This window comes from Lolium perenne, chromosome 6, assembly GCF_019359855.2.
Source record: "Lolium perenne isolate Kyuss_39 chromosome 6, Kyuss_2.0, whole genome shotgun sequence".
Taxonomy (NCBI): domain Eukaryota; kingdom Viridiplantae; phylum Streptophyta; class Magnoliopsida; order Poales; family Poaceae; genus Lolium; species Lolium perenne.
In genome coordinates, this window is record NC_067249.2 from 26,560,081 (window position 1) to 26,579,391 (window position 19,311).

The 19,311-nt window shown below is 39.6% G+C and overlaps 2 protein-coding genes and 1 long non-coding RNA gene across 4 annotated transcripts; 1 reads left to right on the forward strand and 2 right to left on the reverse strand.

Annotated features, from left to right (window-relative positions):
• Positions 1–428: 428 nt before the first annotated feature.
• On the reverse strand, positions 429–14,488 carry LOC127308529 (uncharacterized). Its single transcript, XM_051339380.1, has 5 exons — positions 14,340–14,488; positions 14,198–14,271; positions 13,908–13,993; positions 13,734–13,789; positions 429–1,449 (listed from the first exon to the last, which is right to left on the reverse strand). Exons 1-5 carry the CDS (start codon positions 14,355–14,357, stop codon positions 1,300–1,302), a joined length of 384 nt encoding a protein of 127 aa, XP_051195340.1. The 5' UTR covers positions 14,358–14,488; the 3' UTR covers positions 429–1,299.
• On the forward strand, positions 7,176–17,045 carry LOC127308528 (uncharacterized). 2 transcript variants are annotated; one of them, XM_051339379.2, is made up of 8 exons: positions 7,176–7,355; positions 8,044–8,371; positions 8,489–8,574; positions 8,736–8,882; positions 9,466–9,568; positions 10,392–10,504; positions 10,939–11,053; positions 16,672–17,045. In XM_051339379.2, the coding sequence occupies exons 2-7, from the start codon at positions 8,095–8,097 to the stop codon at positions 11,029–11,031; spliced, it is 819 nt and encodes a 272-aa protein (XP_051195339.1). In that variant the 5' UTR covers positions 7,176–7,355; positions 8,044–8,094; the 3' UTR covers positions 11,032–11,053; positions 16,672–17,045. The 2 variants fall into 2 exon arrangements, with proteins under 2 accessions (XP_051195339.1, XP_051195338.1); XM_051339378.2 differs by having other exon boundaries at positions 7,177–7,355; positions 8,486–8,574.
• LOC127308530 (uncharacterized) lies at positions 11,612–13,384 on the reverse strand. Its single transcript, XR_007856635.1, has 2 exons — positions 13,004–13,384; positions 11,612–11,832 (listed from the first exon to the last, which is right to left on the reverse strand). It is a non-coding gene; the product is annotated as an uncharacterized lncRNA (long non-coding RNA).
• Positions 17,046–19,311: the final 2,266 nt, after the last annotated feature.

Consider the following 19,311-nt stretch of genomic DNA (forward strand, 5'->3'; position numbering starts at 1 on the left):
TATGGGGTGCTGTACATAGGATCATAGGATTGACCGTGACTTAATATACTGTAGAATATATCGATCTTGAAACTATGGAAGGCATATGGTACCTCTTATGTTCTTTAATTGTATCAATACTCCATTGCCAATCTTTATTGTCAACTTGTGTCTGTTTTCTGAGTTTCTGACTGTATGTATTGAAGGAAACGATGCTTTTTGTTTAAATCATCCAATGAATAGTGATTTATTTGCAAATTGCAATTTCTGAAAACATGCTAACAGTATCTGGCATAGCCTCCATGAAGATTGCTGAGTTATAAGATCACTGCCTACAAAATTGAGATGGCATGCATTCCACAAAGTGAAGATTAATGCAAATCTCCTAGGTGATAACCTGCAACTATTATTGTATTTCAAGTACCTGAACTGGAGTGCAATATCAAACGTTAGTTCAAAACGTATGTCTTTATTTAATCTCTGGTTTGGACTGTAAAGCATAGCCCGCAAAATACACTTTGGTTAATCTAGGTAGAACACCATGAATAGCTAGACTAAACTCGACGGACTATATATCCATCGGGCTTGAAATTGGAAGTAATGACATAACAACTTGGGTGGAAGTGGAAATAAAACTACACCAATAGTTCTGCTGAGGTTAATTCCAGCATCATACAACATAATCCATTAGAAGAAACGGCAGAGAAAATACCAAATACTTTCGTCCTGCTTTATCTATGTATTTTGAAGGATAGATAGTCTTGAGTCATAAACATTCATAAGATCCAACAATAGAAAAGAAATATTGTGCTCCAGGGCCATGCGATATATCAATGGTCCTAGTGTGCTCTAGGGCCATACGACATCACTCATCCTTGTGTGCGTACTTCATTAGCCTATATTTGTGACATATGCCTGCTGCAAACAACATGTGAAGAATAATATAGTTAAGCTTGAAAGAAAATGGAGGTGGATGGCAAAGATCAAGCCATTATTTTATTTAGTACCACTGAAGCAAGATTAGAGAATTATTTTTCAGGGAAATGATTACAGAATTACATACCTGAGTATTTTTTTTGGCGATAACATATATAAGTACATGACCGAGAGAAAGTGATGATTGCTGGTCAGCAAGAATACATGTTGAGAGGGCGGATCAATCATCACTTCATCAGGCTAGATAGATGTACAGGTCGAGGAGGGATCGAATTCACCGTGCAAGCTAGCCAAAGCCACCTGGAGACGAGGTACTGGAGCAATGGATGTAGGGGGCTCGCCGGCCGGCCGGCAGCAGCGGATGATTCCTTGATGACTGCTCTGCTATGATTCAATAGGCGAGATATCCCCATCACCTTGACCATTACAACTGCAGACATAAAGCATTAGCGACGTGCGCCGCAGGAAAATGACTGCGGAATCAGCACCGTCAGTCTTCATCCAGGATAGCAAGGTACCACGCTCGGCCTTCATCTGGTGAAGAAATAGAAGCGAGTAGATATACAGACTGCTGCTGTTACAAATCAGGATGTGAATACGAGAGGACGCAATACAATTAATGATGTGCTGGTGGAGGGGAAGAGAAGAGGACACATGCATGGAAAGTATGCGAAGAGAAAATGAAACGGATTGTGCCACCAATTGATGACATGGCAGAAAAAACTGAGGTGGCATCATCTATGATGTGGCATAGCTGCATGTTGAGATAAATAGGATAGTGGGGATGTCAGACAATCCACACATACTCTAATCTTTGCCAAAAAATATTACAAAAAATACGCCTCTTTTAGTTTTGATCAGAGGGATAACTCTATACTATATATTCACATTTACATGCGCGATCCGCCATGGCGCTTTGTTGGATTGCATGTGCTTATGTTGTTGTGTCTTTGTGTGGGTGTGTGCGTCTTTGTGGTTATTCATTTCTGGGTGTGCACCATCTTTATAATCGGAGCAAAAGGGAGTCGTATTTGTTCAAGCCCCTTCATACCGATGTCACGACCTTCATTTCTTGGCAATGGCCTTCTGCATGTTTCGATGTTGAGGGTGTCGCGCTAGCTTGCCACGGGGGTGATTCAGCCATGCCTCCCTTAGCGTATGCGACATAGGCGTCTCTTGTTCCTGTGGTCCCTCAAACAATGTTTACATTTCCTCTTCTATCTCAAGTGGTGTTTTCATCCGTGAGACTGTGACGATGAGGGCAGCGAGGACATGTTGATGAAGAAGATTCAAGAGATTGTAAACCTCTTGAAGAATCTTAAAGGAAAGACTCGTGTGATGGGCATGAAGATAGTAAAAGATCTAGACACTTGACGCGAGGAGTGTGATGTCGTAAATGACACGAGGAGCTCACCGAGGAGGAGAAAAAGGTGGGTACATGGGAGGCTAACCTTGTCAAGGAAGAAAGAGTCTCACCTACATATACACGATTCCTAAAATTTTGTGTTGACTTCACCATGATCGCCGGAAGCATGCCTGCTCCTTCATGAATTCATTAGTCACAAAATCCCACATGCCCCGCTGAATATTTGGTTGAGTACAACTACACAAGCATGGGTGGAACTTATGAGCTTGGGCTTATGTATACTTTATGAACTTAGTCATATTCGACACTGATGTGGACGTGCGGTCCCTCTAATTTTCTCCAATTCTTCCAAAAAAATCTTATGAATCCAAATGTAGTCAAAGAGGTCTTGATAAATACCATCATGTGTAACTTTTCTTGTGATGTGATCTCGTTTGTAGTTGGTAGGAGTTTGTAGCATTTTTATAGTGAATTTGCAACATAAGCCTTGAAGATGATGTTTCATGGAAAAATTACATCAAGTCCGAGTATCTACCTCTTTTTGTTTAAAGTTATTTCAGCACTAGCTATCCTCCTTTTTTGAAACTTCTTCTTTGCATTGTTATTTTTGTTTTGTTTTGTCAAATAGATAATAAATTATATTCAGGGGTTGTGAGTCTTGTTTTTTTAAATATTGTACGTCTCTGTGTGGCGAAAGAAATTTCTCGCTTTTGTATAATAGCCTCTCGAGGACTACTTTTTTCCTCCAACGAACGACTATGCATGGTGTAGCTGATTGGTGCCATAACATAACATTGTAGGATCCCAAACCGCTTGATGGCTGATCGTTGTAGACCGATGTCTAACCCTTGAGGACTCATGAATTAGCCATGTAACATGCCGATGGGAGAGGTAAGCATAGGTAAATCATGTAGGCACTGCTACCTGCGGTAGATGTCATGTCGTCTCTATTTGCGGCTACATTTGGTTGAATACTAGACTAGTAGGCAGATTGATTGGGCAGGTTCCATATTCCATGCCCCTTGATAGACTTTCATGCTGCCAACAAACGCAAATATGGTTTTGCTAATTCCTGAATGACTAGATTGCGCCGTGGCTCGTGCTACCATGAGAGTGACACATGAGTTGCAACCTAGATTTTTGCGGTCTCAACTACAATCTTCCCCATTACACATTTTTTTGAAGCTTTTCCCCATTACACATAGTTTGCAACATAGAAAAATGTCCCAAACCGTTGGATCCATGCCAACATGGCACATGTGTTGCAAATGGGAATTAAGTTAGCTCTCAATCGACTAATATGAGCTCTGGCCGCTCCCGAATAAATCTTCTATATCTAAATAGCAGCCTCTCACTACAAATAATTTTCTCATTATACAACTATGCCACATCATATTTGTGCCAACTCGTCTATTTTTGCCGCCACAACCTTCCATGTTACTATGTACATGAGCCACATCATCATTAGTTGGTCACGAGTAGCACATTATGCTCTTGGCCTCGTATCCATTAGTTGTAACGTGTGCCCTCCCCTCTCCTACCATTTCAACATTAATTCCCATGTGTCCTACAAGCTCCTTGGGTTTCCTGTAAATTTATCGGTATTATTCAAGATTCATGTCTCACTATGCCATAGTCTTGAACAAACTTTGCGAACTTCATGCACTTGACCATACATCTCTCCTACATAATTACTCTACCACTCCATATCCTCTAGTTGCACTACCTTCACGTGTCAATAATGTTTCCTCAACGCCTCTTCATCTCTCCCTCTTCGCTCCACACCACCATTATATGCCCTATTACTAGGTCCTTTCTATGTTGAACAAGATCGATAAATTACTGTGTTCACAACCTTTGTAATTGAGCCACATCATCATTTAGGGTTTTTACGTCCTTGTACATTAACATGTCATGATAACACAACTTGACATTGTACGTAAGGCTAGTGACATCTGTTCGAGGGGCTAGCGGTTGCATCGATATGTACTAGAAAGCGTAATTCTGGGGGAATGGTCTGTATAATATAGAAAGCGCCTAAAAGTGTCAATCTTCTCCGCCTTCTTTGTGGAAATGCGGTGGATATGGGATCGTAAAGTTACGCATGAGCCATTCATGGCTCCCAAGTGTAGGAGATCAATTGTAGTACTTTTCAATAAGAAAGGCTGTCGAACCCACGAGGAGCTAAAGGTATTGGTTAGTACGTTTGACAAGTAAAACAATAAAAGGATGCAATGATTTTGGTGCTTTAGGTTTGTAGTTTGCGATAAAATAAAGTACCGAAAGTAAATAGAAGCAAGTAAATGCTCTCAATGAGAGAAATCCCAATCCTCTATGTAGCAAGAGAACAAGCTCAAGTGTGTGTGAACATGTGACAAGCGTTTCCCGGGGGCGGCATCGATTTACTCAACATTTAGATTTCTACACAACTTGGTGAATATACTATCAAGTTTCATTCCTTTAGGGCGGAGCCTAAATTAAGTGCAACCATAGATATGAGAAAATACAACTCTTATGATGGTTCCTAGAGCCATTTTCATGATCAAGTATATGAATCATTAAGACATAAATGTCCCACCATAGCAGTTAGTTCATTGGTCCCCGACATAAATCCCTCTAACTAATGCAACTCAAAGTATTGGAAGACGGTTTCTGTCATTCCATTCCTTTCAACCCTCATCATTACATCAAAGTGCAGCCCTATACGCCCATATAGGTGAAGTAATATGCAGTCAAAGTTCGCACAAAACCATTATAGAACCACATAAAAGATAAAAATTTGACCAAATACTCATTGCATATTATATGGAAATCATAGCCAATTCATCCTATGCCCTCAAGAACATAGGGATCTACTCAAATGTGACAAACGTTATATGGTTCAGAGGCATATGGATTACAGCACAATCTGAAAAATATAATATCTCTACCTAATAAAGACAAGTTGCCAATCACAAACATGCAAATAACACTTAAACAATATCTTGAGTTCAATCAATCACAAACTACGAGGGGAATGAGGTGGATCTTGGATATGGATATGGTGATGATGATGGTGCTTATGGAGATGTTGATGGATAGACCTCCCCCTACGCCAAGGAGGAGTGGTGATGACGATGGCGTTGATTTCCCCCTCACAAGAGGCTCCGGTGTGCTGCAGGCTATCCTGTCCCGAAGTAGGAGAGGAATTTCGCCTTCGGCTCTATAAATCATGGGAAAAATATGGCGTAGGTTTTCTGGCGAGACGGAGGCATCTGTAAACATGGGGATCCGAGACGATGCTCAAGGCCGAAGCGGTCCTGGGTGGCGCGCCATGTTGAGGGGGGCGCGCCACCTAGTATCTTTCGGGCCTCGTGGCTCCCCTCTCGTGTTTCTTTGGCCCATGGTCCTTCTCTTGATGAAAAATTGATCACATATTTTTCCTTTGATTTTTTTACGTCTAGAAGGTCTTTGAAACAGCAAAATACGAAAAAGGAGGTTTTCTGTCTCCCAAAAATTAAATACCAATGAAAGGAACTTTGTAGGAAAGTCCCATAAATCAACAAAATGGCGTAGATAATGATAGATCTTGGTAAATTGCGGCATTTAAAACAAGTCATATAAGTTAATATATTGATGATGTAAAATGCACGTATCAGCCACATGGACAACAAATTTGTATCTTGCAAGTTGCCACTTGTGAGATCCACAAAGCAGTGGTTTCTCTTAGAACATGGGCACTAGACCTTGTGTCATCCTCCACTCCCGTCGGCGCCTCAACGGCTATGGTTTATAAGTTCGGTTGTCAATCACCCTCTCTTATGAGACTTTATGTATGGCTATAGCTAGGCATCGACTGAGTGAGAACTAGGGGAAATCATTCGCCCTTAGAGTTGTTCGATATTTATAGTGTAACCCTTCACACACAAATTTTTATTTACAGGTTTGCAACATTATGACAACATTTTCCACTGATATGTCAAAAGCATGCAAAAACGCTGTAGCATTTCAAGCAACACCTGAAACACTTTTATTTTTCTGTGTCTGCAACTCGACATAACTCCTCACACATATGCAACTCAGAAACAAAAGTTTTCAGGAAACACAACAAACAATTGCAGCATGAATGCAACATTTGCACCAGAAATCATAGCATATCGTAGTTTATAACAATGTCAAAATAGCATATGCATCATCGAAAAACCGTAAATCACTGACGTTCATTTTTTAGCATCGTATTCATGCCAGATCAGACTATGCCCACCCATTCCTCGCAGTCATGACATCTCCTAAAGCTTGGTGGCAAAGTCAAGCTCTGCAACCCATAGATGGACCATGCGAGAGTTCTAGTGTGTGATGATGGATATTTCCAAGGGAGAAGGAGGGATGAGGAAGAAGTGCCGAGGGCGGACAAATGAGAGGGCTAGTTCTTATTTTCCCCACACAAGACCAACTGAGTTTTTAAATTTCCCTTTGTGCATTTTTTTATGCCGCAACAAACCAAGCCAACGCGGTGAAAATATTCCTAGTATAGATGGGGTCAATGGTAAGAAAAATATCATGCTTCCCCCATTGTCAAATACATATATGTTTGGAGAACGGTTAAACTTTATTAACTTTGACTAACTTTATTAAAAATAATACTTACTCCGACCAAGAATAAGTGTCGGATGTAGTACCATTTATGACACTAAATTGATCTCGCTAGATTCATCTTGACATGTAGTTCAACAATATAATAATTTAGTATCACATATGTTAAAACTACTTTTTGTAAAATTTTGATCAAATTTGAAATGTTTAACTTCCAAAAATGGAAAACCTAATTTTGTTTTGCTTGACGGGATAGTAGTCGTACGAGTATGTTTCAAAAAAAAAAAAAAATACTAGTAGTACATGAATAGACCAACGAGGCAGGCGATGACGAGTACACCAAACCAACCTCTGTCTCCCTGCACTAAAGAAAAACTCTGTCTCCCTCCCCCGGTCAGTCTCCATTCTTCGAGAAGGCCGCCGCCGCCGCTGCCGGGCCGGACGCCGGAGTAGACGTAGTCCGGGAACTCCCCCTCCAGACCTCTTTCTGCGGGGCGCACTGGTAAGCCCTTGTCTCCGGACCGCCCGGGATAGGTAGTAGGATCGCAGATTTGTTTTGACGAGAGCCCTGTAGAGGCGACGACCGAGATCAGTGGTGGCACCGAATATGCGCCGCGCCGTCGCCATCGCCTCGTAGACACCGTCGTCGCCGATATTGCCGTCTCCAAGTTTGATGCGCTGAATTTTGTTGAAGCCCGTACCAAATAAGCAAATGTGTACTGTACGAGTCCCCTAACTTGGGACCATAGCTGATTTTGTGCAACTTTAAATGTTTAAGGATGTTAATCGAACCGTTCAAGTAGAGAAACCCAACGTAGGACATCAGAGTAAGGACTGAACACACATCCATTCCATGTTTCAGTTTAAAAGGTTTTCCATTATGATTTACGAGCTATCTCGAGTTCACGTAAAACATTGCCAGAATTGTTGCAAGAACAACAGTTAGATAAAACATATGGTCTGATAGCATGCCCAGTATAAATCATCACTTCCATATTCTTGAATGTCAGCCAAACAGGAGGTTACTAGTATCCTTACTTTAAACTTTCATGGTAAACTTTATGGAATTTCCTCTAAACGGCTTTTTTTTCATGTTGTGTTATATTATATTCATTAGTTAAATTGTCCCAACCTTTGCTTCAGAATCATGCTTACTATCTATAGTTGACTGGTACTTTATTATCCTGCAGGACTTGCTTTTATCATATACCGGCAAAATGTTTCCTCAGTGACGTCCAGGCATGATTTGGGTATTGTTCATAATGCAGCTGGCTTCTCATACTATCCTAGAAGACGAAGCAACACAGATGGTGCCGAATTGTGATCATGAACAAGTGCCAGATTCGCAGGAGGTAGTTTCACAATCCAACACCACGGGAAGCTCCAAGGAGTATCTGGTCTCATGTGAAATCAAGCAAGTGATAGTTGAGAATGACAATCACGATATCGATGACAATGAAGAAACCCAGCTTGTCATTCAAGACTTATCACAGTGCCGGATTTGCCTTGATAATGAAGGTCCACAATACACTGTGTCTTGAAATACTCTTTTCTTATATGTTGCCTTAAGAACTTCTATATATCTTGTTATATATTGAGTCGGTGTTTATTGTGTTTTATTCCTTCTTCAAGAAGGTGATGACTTGATTGCGCCATGCCATTGCAAGGGCACACAGAAGTATGTCCATAGGTCCTGTCTTGATAACTGGAGATCAACAAAGGTATTGATTCATGAGCATTTTCTTATTTACACCACACTTACTTGGAGACGCTCAAGTGTTCAATTATCCTAATATCCACCCAAAATATCAGATATGCTAACACTCGTTAATCATTTTATCAGTCTCGCTCTGACCTAGCTTCTTTGTTACACATTACCCAGGAAGGTTCTGCATTTTCACATTGCACCGAGTGTCGGGCAGCATTCGTACTTCGTGCAAATGTTCCTCCTGATCGATGGTGGTCAACACTGAAGTTTCAACTTCTAGTTGCTAGAGATCACACATTGATCTTTTTTATTGTACAACTAGTAAGATGTTCACACCTTTTATAGTCTAGTGCAATGGACTACTTTTCTTCAATGATCTTAAATAACATTAGTCTGCACCAGATCTTTCTCTTTTTCTAGATATTTTGTTACACTTTTGTTACACATGCTGATGAACTTTTGTGATATTATATTACATACCCATGTGAGATTTACGTTTTTTGGTCTCATGATATTATTACAGTAATACTGTAACTGATTGAAATACCAAATATGTGTTCTGCTTTGTGTATAGATGCCACTCAGAAGAAGTATATGGGCCGATAAGAGGGAGAATAGTATACTAGCGTAATAGGAACATATATTGGTGTTAATTTCTTTCTAAAGATTCCAATGAACATGGATAATTTTTTTTTATCGCTGAGATTTATGTAACATTTTCTTGCTTCTAGGCTTGTCAAATTTTGTTTTGGTAAATATAGAAGTAAGCATGTCTATGTTTTTTTTATTGTGTTGAAAAATTGCAGCATGCATCCTAAAATGATGAGTCCATAATGTACCATGCGCAGAGATATATAATTGTTTTGATCTTACCAAGTTGATTTATTTTCTTTTTGCCTGATAGGTTGTTATTTTCTTGGGTATGCTGGTATACAGATTTTATGGAGATGAACTGCGAGAAATGTTTGGTTATGAAGAACATCCATACGTTTTTTATGCGTTGGCAAGTAAGTTCAATTTTCATAGTGATGTTTACTGTCCTTGTGCATGTTATCGTTTATCATCGTCTATGATTCAAGAAATTTCTTGAATTGTCACTAGCCCAGTACCTAAAAGGTTAAATGAGAACTAGATAACTCATGTACTTCATTTCATCATGGTACTATCAACATGGTTTGGTATTTACTTCTTTAAAATAAGCCACTTCATTAATTGCAGATTTCATTTTACTTTTGTAGCCAGTATTGAGAGATATTGTGTAGAAATGATCTTACGCCGGCACTATCTCTATGTGTTTCTGTATCTACTGTGATGATGTAGATCATCATATATTTCTCTAATTTATGATAGCAGTAAGAGGTTGGTCATTTGAATTATAAGATAATCTAAGTATATTTTATATAGGATGAGTCATGGTTATCTAAGTGTGGTCTGTGCTTTCAGCACACATGGAAAGACCTGTCAATGGATTCGTTTTCATAATTCAGATGATCGTCTAAAGTATTTGTCGAATTGTAGACAAACATATCTGACAGAGAGAAGTCTACATGCTCAATAGGATCAACAAGATAACTCATGTTTTCAATTTGGCCCCGAAGGCATCGAAACTGTGAAGACAACACATGCTAGATGAGATTGTAATGACATTTGTCTATCCATTGTTGGCATTTAGCTTAGCATTTGTGATTGTACAAGTATTAGCATGCATGCTATATTCTTTAACGCTGTCTATGTACATGCCATTTTGATATACTCCATATTACCCATGCCTGCACTTGAAGCACTTACTGAGATTTTTTTTAATATTTCTTATAATTGTTCAAACTGCAGTACTGGCAAATATTTTGGTTGGTTTGCTGTATGGGTTCTTCATAGCTATAATTTGTGGACAGAGGATCACTGATCGGCACTACCATGTTCTTGCAAAGCAAGAGTTAACCAAGGTTCGTGAAAGAAAGAAAAACGGAAAAAAGTTTGTTAATTTGATCTTTCATTTCAAGAAGTGCATTTTGTGATTAATAAAATGTTTTTGTAACTGATTAATAAACTGTTAACTGTGCTGACACCACCAAGTACTCATGTCGTCAATAGTCCAATATGTTTGGAAAATATGAATGCTAGTTTTAATCCAATTGGTTTATCAGGGTTTAGGTTTCCTGTGTTGTTCAGACATGATTCCAGTAGGTAGAGTATGAAGTCCCGGTGTGATTAACAAAAAAAAAAAAGATGTTTCTTGTTAGTTACACGAGCCTTCATTTTCCTATCGGGCACAGAATAGCTTCTTAGCACTACAACTTTTGAAATTGTAGCACCTTCTCTTTCTTCTGATAAACTTATGTTAAAAGATCTGCTCATGCTTTGATATTCTTTATGGCAGGAGTATGTTGTAGAAGATCTTGAAGGAGCTGATCTAGTGCCAGATCTTGATCCTAGCCATGTTACAGAGTTGAGGACACTGGGACTTTATTGAGCATAACTGCATGTAACATCAGGTAGGCATTTAAAGTTTTTTTTTTATTTCCAAAATTCTCGTCATTATAGTGCATTCTTTAGTTGTCTTGAAAATCTTCTTTTCAGCTTATAGAACAGCTCCCACATAGTAATTAGGGGGGCATATCAGGTGGAAATGGGCAGATCCTGAAAATCTGCAAATTTCCATTCTGAGCGGTTAGATCTTGGACCAGCGATCCAGATTTCCTTGGAGTCTCCTTGGAGTCATGTGCTAGTCATCTTACAGAAAACTGCCCGCAGTCACAAGTACGGTTTGCAAAGAGGTCCTTGACAAATGTCACTTCTAACGTACGAGGACCCCTGTACAGTTCGTGATGTGCGTTCCTGTACCACCATCTCGAGGCCTTCCTGTACCAGTGACTACTTTAATGACTTGTTTGTTGTTTCGTGAATTTTTGGCTGTATATACTAACTGATTTTTTCTTTATCTTCCACAACATTGACTAATCATGAGTTTGTACGTATGTTGAAAAAGATTTGCTTATAGAGTATTTTTTTGTTACAGTTAGCACTAGTGTTGTTGGCTCACAGTTAAGAACTAAACAATCGAACTATATACCCATTCAGAGAAATGCAAAAGCAAACAGACTTCAGTGCAATCTTGCTGCACAGCTTTGCATTTGGATTAGTTCCAGAAAAAATATTAACTGATAAAAAAAGTTCTAGATAACACATATTTCAAATTCTGCAAGAACGGCTATCCCGCATCGGCATCTGCTTCTGAATGGACCTATGGAGTGCATTGTTGTGCTTCAAAAATCTGCAAAATAAAATGCACAAATTTAATGAGATGCCATTGAAAAAGACTGGGAAAATCATTCAAATTCCTGGAAATAATCTATGTGAATGTAAATGTTTAAGACTATTATAAGACGGCACGTATCTTTTTTTAAGTCAAAAAGGAAGGATAACATGAAGGTTTAAGACTACAGATTTGTTCCACTCTGATCTATGTACACATTTAGTTAGGGACATTCTACATAAAAATGGTGGAATCGTTAGTGTCAGGCTTGATAGCAAGTAGATGTGCTAACCATGACAGCAAGTAGGTGGCAGTGGTTAAAAAGTTCCCATCATCTTGGATCAAAATAATGTGGCTCCATTATCATCCGGTAGTGATGCAAACAACTGGAAGGCGACTCAAGCGGTTCAAAACAAGGAATAATGCTGCGGGTGAACATAATAGATGGTAAAGAAAGTCACTTATGGCCACTTTGGTTGAACTTGCTTGTTGAAGTTTGCAGAAATTACAAGGTTTGAAACAAAATGGCATGTCAATAAAGCTCAACCGAGGTGACTACCCTGTATGTTTCAGTACAAATAAAATCAGCATACACAATTACAATTTACAAAGACTCTGATCAAATACTACAGTTGGGCCTGCAAGCCATCATATATGGGCAACCATTAGTCCTAAAAAATATTTAGTCTAACCTCAAGAAATACTTGTGTATGAATAGCACATGATACTATGAGAGTAACAACATTCATTTAGTCAGCAAACATGATTAATCTATTTTGTTTGCAGAAAGTATGAATAGCACAGGGTACGGACAAGAAGTGAGAAACAAAAATGTTGCCATCAGAATATCTAAAGTAATAGGTAGAAGTCTAATCTTATTCTGAATCTACAACACAGAAGGCACATGACGATGATTGTACATCATCATAGATCTGAATCTACAACACTCTATGTTAGCACATGGTGCAGTCATCATCAAATTAACAGTGTCTGGATGTAATAAGATTACTCGCTGCATGTCAATTTTCATCATCACCAATAAAATAAAATTCCACGCGGAAATTAGCTTTGCACAGAAATTCGGAAAAAGAAATACTCGTGTACATACATTGCCCAATATTTTTGGGATGGTTAAACTCCATATATATAGTGACTCCATAACAAGAAATTTCTACAAGACTAAACTCACCTCGTTGAGGACTAACTAAATAGAAAGCCCTAGATTCAGATGCCCACGCCCAGATCTTGCAAATGGAGTTATTCATGGCGAGGACCTAGCAGCCTGCGGCGGCGGAGAACTGAGGCTGCGAACTGCCAGAGAGGAGCTAGCTGAGCGGCGATGCCGACCTGGGGTAGGCCGGCTTGGGCAGCGTCGCCATGGTGCTCGTACTCGGATGGGAACTCGGGAGAGCTGAGAGAGATGGGTTGAGTGGGGAATTCGTTCTGTACTAGGTAAGGAGACACAAAGGGACAGGGACTGAAGTGAGATGTAAACAGATGTGTAGGGTGTTCTGTACGAAGTGCACGATGGCTAAGCGGTACGACGAGATCTGACTACTTGTAGCTGATCCAACGGCTGTGTGGGCATTTGCAGATTTGCAGAAACTGGATCGTTTTCAGGTGATACGTTCCCTAGTAATTAGCCTATTAAACCACTGCAACACACATCTCACACTTCTGGATTTTCCTTTAGGCCTCTTCCATTGGCCCCTTTCCACAGCGTAGTTTTATAATGTCCAATCCATTATTAAGCCTAAAATGTTCATTTTCTTCATAAACCATAATTTATACGAAATTACGGATTTCCAAATACCTAAAGACTTCAAGTTCAATCCTTTGTATATCCAGGACTGCATTGCTGTCTTCATCGAAACATTGCAAACAAGTGAGTGTAAATAAATAGGGTCAGACTTTCGTACCGTTTGTTTGTTCCTGTTAGTGCTCATGGATCTCTGTGCTTGTTGTGATGATGTCGCTGTGGATTGTGCAGTTAGTTGAAACTTGAATGCCACTGATAGTTGTTCTTTCCTTGTAAAAAGAAGGAACATTATACAGTAGAAGCTAATTTTGGGGCTACCAAAGGTTGAATTTACCTTGCACTTGAGTAATATCCTCTAGAGCATCATGTACTACTATTGAATCTTGATTCACACAAAATAACCACATATGTAGGATGTGCCTGTTGCAAACAGGAAACAGTTTGAACTGTTGGTTCCCAGAATTAGAGGCATCAGAGAATATTAAAGGTGATTTTTTTCTTTCTAATTTGATCCAGAAACAAGAACACAGCATCAGTGCAACAATAGTACGAATTTCCCAAACATTTTAGTGGCATAGTTTTATTGATGAAAAAATGAGCACATATACAGTAGCTTTAACCCACCTCTGAAAAGCATCAACAATTGCATGTCTTCTCATCGAGTTCTCGAGGTCTTGAAGATCAAGCAGGCAAACGGTCTAAGAGTAGAGCAACCAAATCAGAAGTTCAGCTAGGTACAATAAGCCAGTAGTTTAGATAGTCGTACCATGCTTTCCCTTGTCATTTTGTTTCAGCCTTGCAATCGTGGGCTGTGGAGCAGTCATCCTGCAGATAGTTGTTTCTTGCCTGAATCTCCTGCTGTCCTACTAATCTCTCTTAATTGATTAGGCTGAACTCCTGCCACTATTCTTAATAAAAAAAGTACAACTAATGAGGTGATATTGAGACAACTACGTTTCCAGTAGCAAAGTCATGCGAAGGACTTTGAACTTCGAAATTACAGTATTGTCCACATGAGTTGTCTTTCCCGAATCAAACTTTCTATTCTCATTGCCTACTACTTTTGAAGCCAAAGAATATATGCCCCATCTTTTGTATGCTTATAGACATAGACTTCTTGCATATATCTTTCTGAAAGTAACAGAATATATGGGAGATATTAGTGTGTCCACTAACCGAGAATCTCCCTCGTAGCAGCTAACTTCTTCTCAGTTTGTTTGGTCTAATAATTGGTGCCCCATTAGTTCATTTTTTTTTTCACTTTCTTCCTCCCATCAAAATCATTGATTTCCCTGATGACATCCTCCAGTTTTTCCTGTTTCCCCGGTATTGGTATTTTCCTCCCAAGTTAATATGATATCTGTATTTGCTGGAGAAAGCATGAAACTGGAAATTCAATTCTTTTCAGCAGACAATTCATTATTCCAGCCTACTTCCTGTAATCAATCAATTATTGTTCTTCTATGTTGGTCAATGGGATACTAGAGTGAAAGTGACATGGAGTTTATACTTGTTTGAGTGCAAATGAATGCACCTTTTCCGCTAAAAAAATATCCACTAAAAAATGCACCCTACTCCTGTCGGTGCACCAGGCTTCGGGGTACCTCTTGGTCATATTGTCCCTCAGGGCACACATGTTCATGTGTTCTTGTATTGATCGAGAGAATTTGAGGTAGAAGTGTTAGTTACACGCAATAGCTTGTGGCCCTATACAAATGAGTAGGATACCCCCTTGGTGCTGCGGCATCTTCTCTGGATATTGTCGTTCTCTGCATGTAGGGTCTATGGGTGGATGTTGTCCCATGGACCAACTAAGTCAGGATCCCTGGGCACATGGACCTCTCCCTGAGCCATAACAAGGGGTCCTAGGAGTTTCTTCCCTCTGAGGTCACCAGGGGACCTTCCTACCAGGGGCCTTCCTGGAGGTAGTGGAGGGGTCTCTTCTATCACCCATCTGCGGGAGATGCCAGGGCCTATTAGAGATGTAAAGAGGTGATCTGCTGTATAGAAGCACATGTAGATGGTGATTTATCCTCTGCCTCCATATTTGTTTTCTGAACATTATAAGCATATAAGATTTATTCAAAACAGTACATCACCATGCATGACCATGCTAAGTTATCACCCTAGAACTCCTCAAGTCTGGGGATGATTTGACAATATAGAAGTGTTCTTTCGGTGTGTCCTCTCCAGGCTACTGCTACCTTGCTTCTGCTTTAGAAAAAATGGCAAGTACATGAACAAAGGTACCCACTCTTCAACGAGGCAATACCAGCATGCTATGACTGCCAATTGTTGTTTGCTAACCGATTAAAAAATCTTAACCATTAACACAAGCCATCCTGACAGTGACCTGAAACATCTGATGTCAGGACGTGTATATAATGCTATGCAGTGTTACGCGTTGTAGACATCATGTACGTATTTCCTTGATGCACCTCATTTTTGGGTGAAGGAAATAATGCCCTGCGATGCTTGTAACCAAAGTCTGATGGCAACAACTTAGACAGTGATATGAGCAGTCCCTATAACAGTAGATATGTCACAATACTGCAGTTCGGGACCCCACAGATTCCTTACCTTTTCTTATTTTCTGTGAAAAAAATGTAACTGGCCATACCTTGGTAACTTGAGCTATGAGTCGTCAGCGGTAACATTATCCAACAAGTAGGAACACATAAATTTTGGGGATTTAAGAACAATTGGAATACATGTTGGAGAATTAGAATAGAAGAACACATCCAGGAGTGAGACTGCTGGCTCTCTCATCAGTTGCAGCTATTTCCGGTTATGTAGTGTCATGCTCGGTTCCATGATTGTTTTTAGACAAGTAATTTAATGTTCTTGATTGAGATGCCGTGTTTATACATCTGATGACTGAGCATACGGTTTCCCTGTTATCCAACACAAGGCACCATCTCCTGGACAAGCATGGGCATAGTTGGTGACTGTTAGATACATCTGTATTACAGTACAAAGATGCATGGCAAAGTAAACAAAGCGAAACTTACAGAAAACAGAAACACCAAGAAATTTCTTAAGCTTATAATTTTTTTTGGAATTATATTGTGATTTAAGCTCTAATATCTTTTCTCCAGATAAACAACAATGATGGAATGGTGAAATCAGTCACTATAAATCTGGAAGGCTGGTGTTGCACGGATATCGTCACATTCTCATACAAGGAATGAAAAACGAGCCTTTGTGTGGCACATATGTATATATTTTCAGAAGTAAAACAGGCCGCTCCTTTGTAGCCACCAGATATAATTCATGTTTCCTCTTTGTTCCGTGTAGGATAGTTTGCTCCCAGAACAGATGGAGAATAAGGTGAGTTACCTCACATTCTTGACAAATGAGCAAGGTTGCAATAGAAATGCTAGGATATTATGCTGAATGTACTTTCTGTTGGATACATTTCTTTTCTTCATCTCTTCCGGTTAATAATAAAATACAACAATTAAAGATGCAAGTATGCTCATTATTTCTCGTATCTTGCAAAACTCTATTTGACTATACTTCATCGTTTGATTTTTTCATCATATGATAACCAATTAATACCCCTGAATGTGCGCAGAAGGCTGTACGCGTAGCCTCACTCTTCAGAAAATGAAGTAGAGATATGGGTATATATTGGCATCACCGTCATAATTTTCATTGCACATGCTGCTATTGTACTTGAGGATCTTTTTAAGTGTGTCTTCCATTTCTGTTTTTCTATGGTTGTTACTTGTTAGTACCTTGGGACTAGCAACGTGTACCTGAAATCAAGGACACACATGTACGATAGTATGTGCCTCGCTGCTGAACTGTTAATAATGCAACAAACACCTGAAGGTGGCGATCATTAGCATACCAGTGGAACAATTTCATGTGCAAGCGCAGTCAAGATTCTAAATTTCTTGCTAGTACCGCTACTTTAAGTTTTAGCGTTACTAAATATCATAGTGTCAAGTGAAACTGATCCCTTCCATGCATATAGGAAGTGTGAATGTCCCTATGGCATCACATGAACTTGATCCTCATGCCCTGCTAGTCTCGCTTTCTAAGTTTTTTGTGTTCTCACCCTATGGCATTGCATGAACCGGATTTTAAATAAAGCAGCCATGAATTGTTAAGCTGAGGTACGCACAATTTCTGCATAATCAGCCTGTTCAATATATTCTTTCTTAGATTTTGTTTTGCAATGGAGGGCTCAGGAGTCCATCAAACCTATCCTGGGTTCAGCATCTGTGTTAGGGCAGGGGTTAACAAGATATCTTTGTCAAAAAAAAAAAAAACCATGCTAGTTTTCGCTCGGTTGGCTGAACGGAGAAGCGACACTTCTTTTTTCGCGAGGAGCAACACAATTCTTCACTCTACTAGTTTCTTATATTTGGTCAACTGCACAGCTGTGCGTGTTCATCAACTTTGTTTCTCTTGACAAATTAAGTACATGTGCCCTACCGTCTACACGTGCACAAAAATAAAAAGAATATCTTAAGCAAGATGTTAAGCAAGCAACCATCATGTGTGCTTAATCTGGCAACTAAACACTGGTGGTATTTATTTTCCATGGCCTGAATTACTAATTGCTGAATGGAATGCTGATGTGGACGGTGATGCATGATGGATGAAGCAGCTGGAAGACAGTTACAGATGGAGACCTGCTCAGTTGCCCTGTGGCAATGGGACTCTCCTTGGTTAGGTGAGGAGCTATGGCTTGATTTGGGTGCTAATTAACAAATGTGCATGGATTGCATTGCTGCTTGTTGCATAATTAGGTCTAGTACATCGCAAGGAATCATGAGTATATTTGTTGCATATTTGTGATCTTAAATGACAGAAGCAGCTAGAAGCTGCAAAGGGATGCTACCTAAGCTGAGTTGGTCGGCGGCTCTGATGTTCTCTAGTTGAATTTGTGTTGAATGAACTAGCTATGGTCCATGCTTTGCTAAACTAGGAATATCTGCACTACCATAAAAAAAAACATCAGAGCTGGAAAATAACATCCAGCGTGTTCAGTGGCATGTAGCCTTGGATACCACACGTTCACACTGCCAATTATATTTTCCAATTTATACATTATTTTGTGATGTGTTAGGTCAAATTTCTCCAAAATTAGAGGTCAAGGTAGATTGCCCTACAACGATGAGTCGTGCAGATCTTGAGTGCGACATGGAATGTCAATTTTGGTTTCATGCGCTAATCTGATATATTTCAAATTGCATCCTAGTATCCTGTTGACAAATAGCCAATTTGGTCACTGCATTGTGAGCACATGAAGATTTATCTCAACCCAAATGTCAAATGTTGCTTGCAAAAGGACTATAGTTTAATAGTTGCCTCTTGCAATTCATTGTCCATTTGCTTAATAATATGGAGAGAGACTGAGATGTCCATTGGAATCAGTGGGAGCTAGTGTTCCACTAATTACATAGCAAACAAGAACTTATCTAGCTAAGCATTTTTAGGATTCCTAGCTCAACTGAGGAAGGAAAGATATCATTCGCTGCCTTTCCAGTAAGATTTGTAAAAAATCAAAAGGATAAAAAAGGTTTACAAGAAAGTTTTGGAGCAAAAGAGCCTATCGAGCATGGAAAAGTGCATTTTTACAATCTGATAGTGATTGCTTTAAACCTCCTCCTTCCTGAGTAAGGCAATTGCTGTTTTGCCACACAACACAACACCCCCACTGTCAAATGGAGGCTACTGCATTAAGAAAATGGTATCAGATCACATCCATCAGATGCCTAGAA

Coding starts and splice junctions, on each gene's coding strand:
- LOC127308528 (XM_051339378.2), top strand. CDS start 8,095: ATGATTTGGGTATTGTTCATAATGCAGCTGGCTTCTCATACTATCCTA. Junction 8,575..8,735: donor ATAACTGGAGATCAACAAAG/GTATTGATTCAT, acceptor CACATTACCCAG/GAAGGTTCTGCATTTTCACA. Junction 8,883..9,465: donor TCTTTTTTATTGTACAACTA/GTAAGATGTTCA, acceptor TTTGCCTGATAG/GTTGTTATTTTCTTGGGTAT.
- LOC127308529 (XM_051339380.1), bottom strand. Junction 13,994..14,197: donor ATTGTTGATGCTTTTCAGAG/GTGGGTTAAAGC, acceptor TGTTTGCAACAG/GCACATCCTACATATGTGGT. Junction 1,450..13,733: donor CTAACAGGAACAAACAAACG/GTACGAAAGTCT, acceptor TTTCTTCACCAG/ATGAAGGCCGAGCGTGGTAC.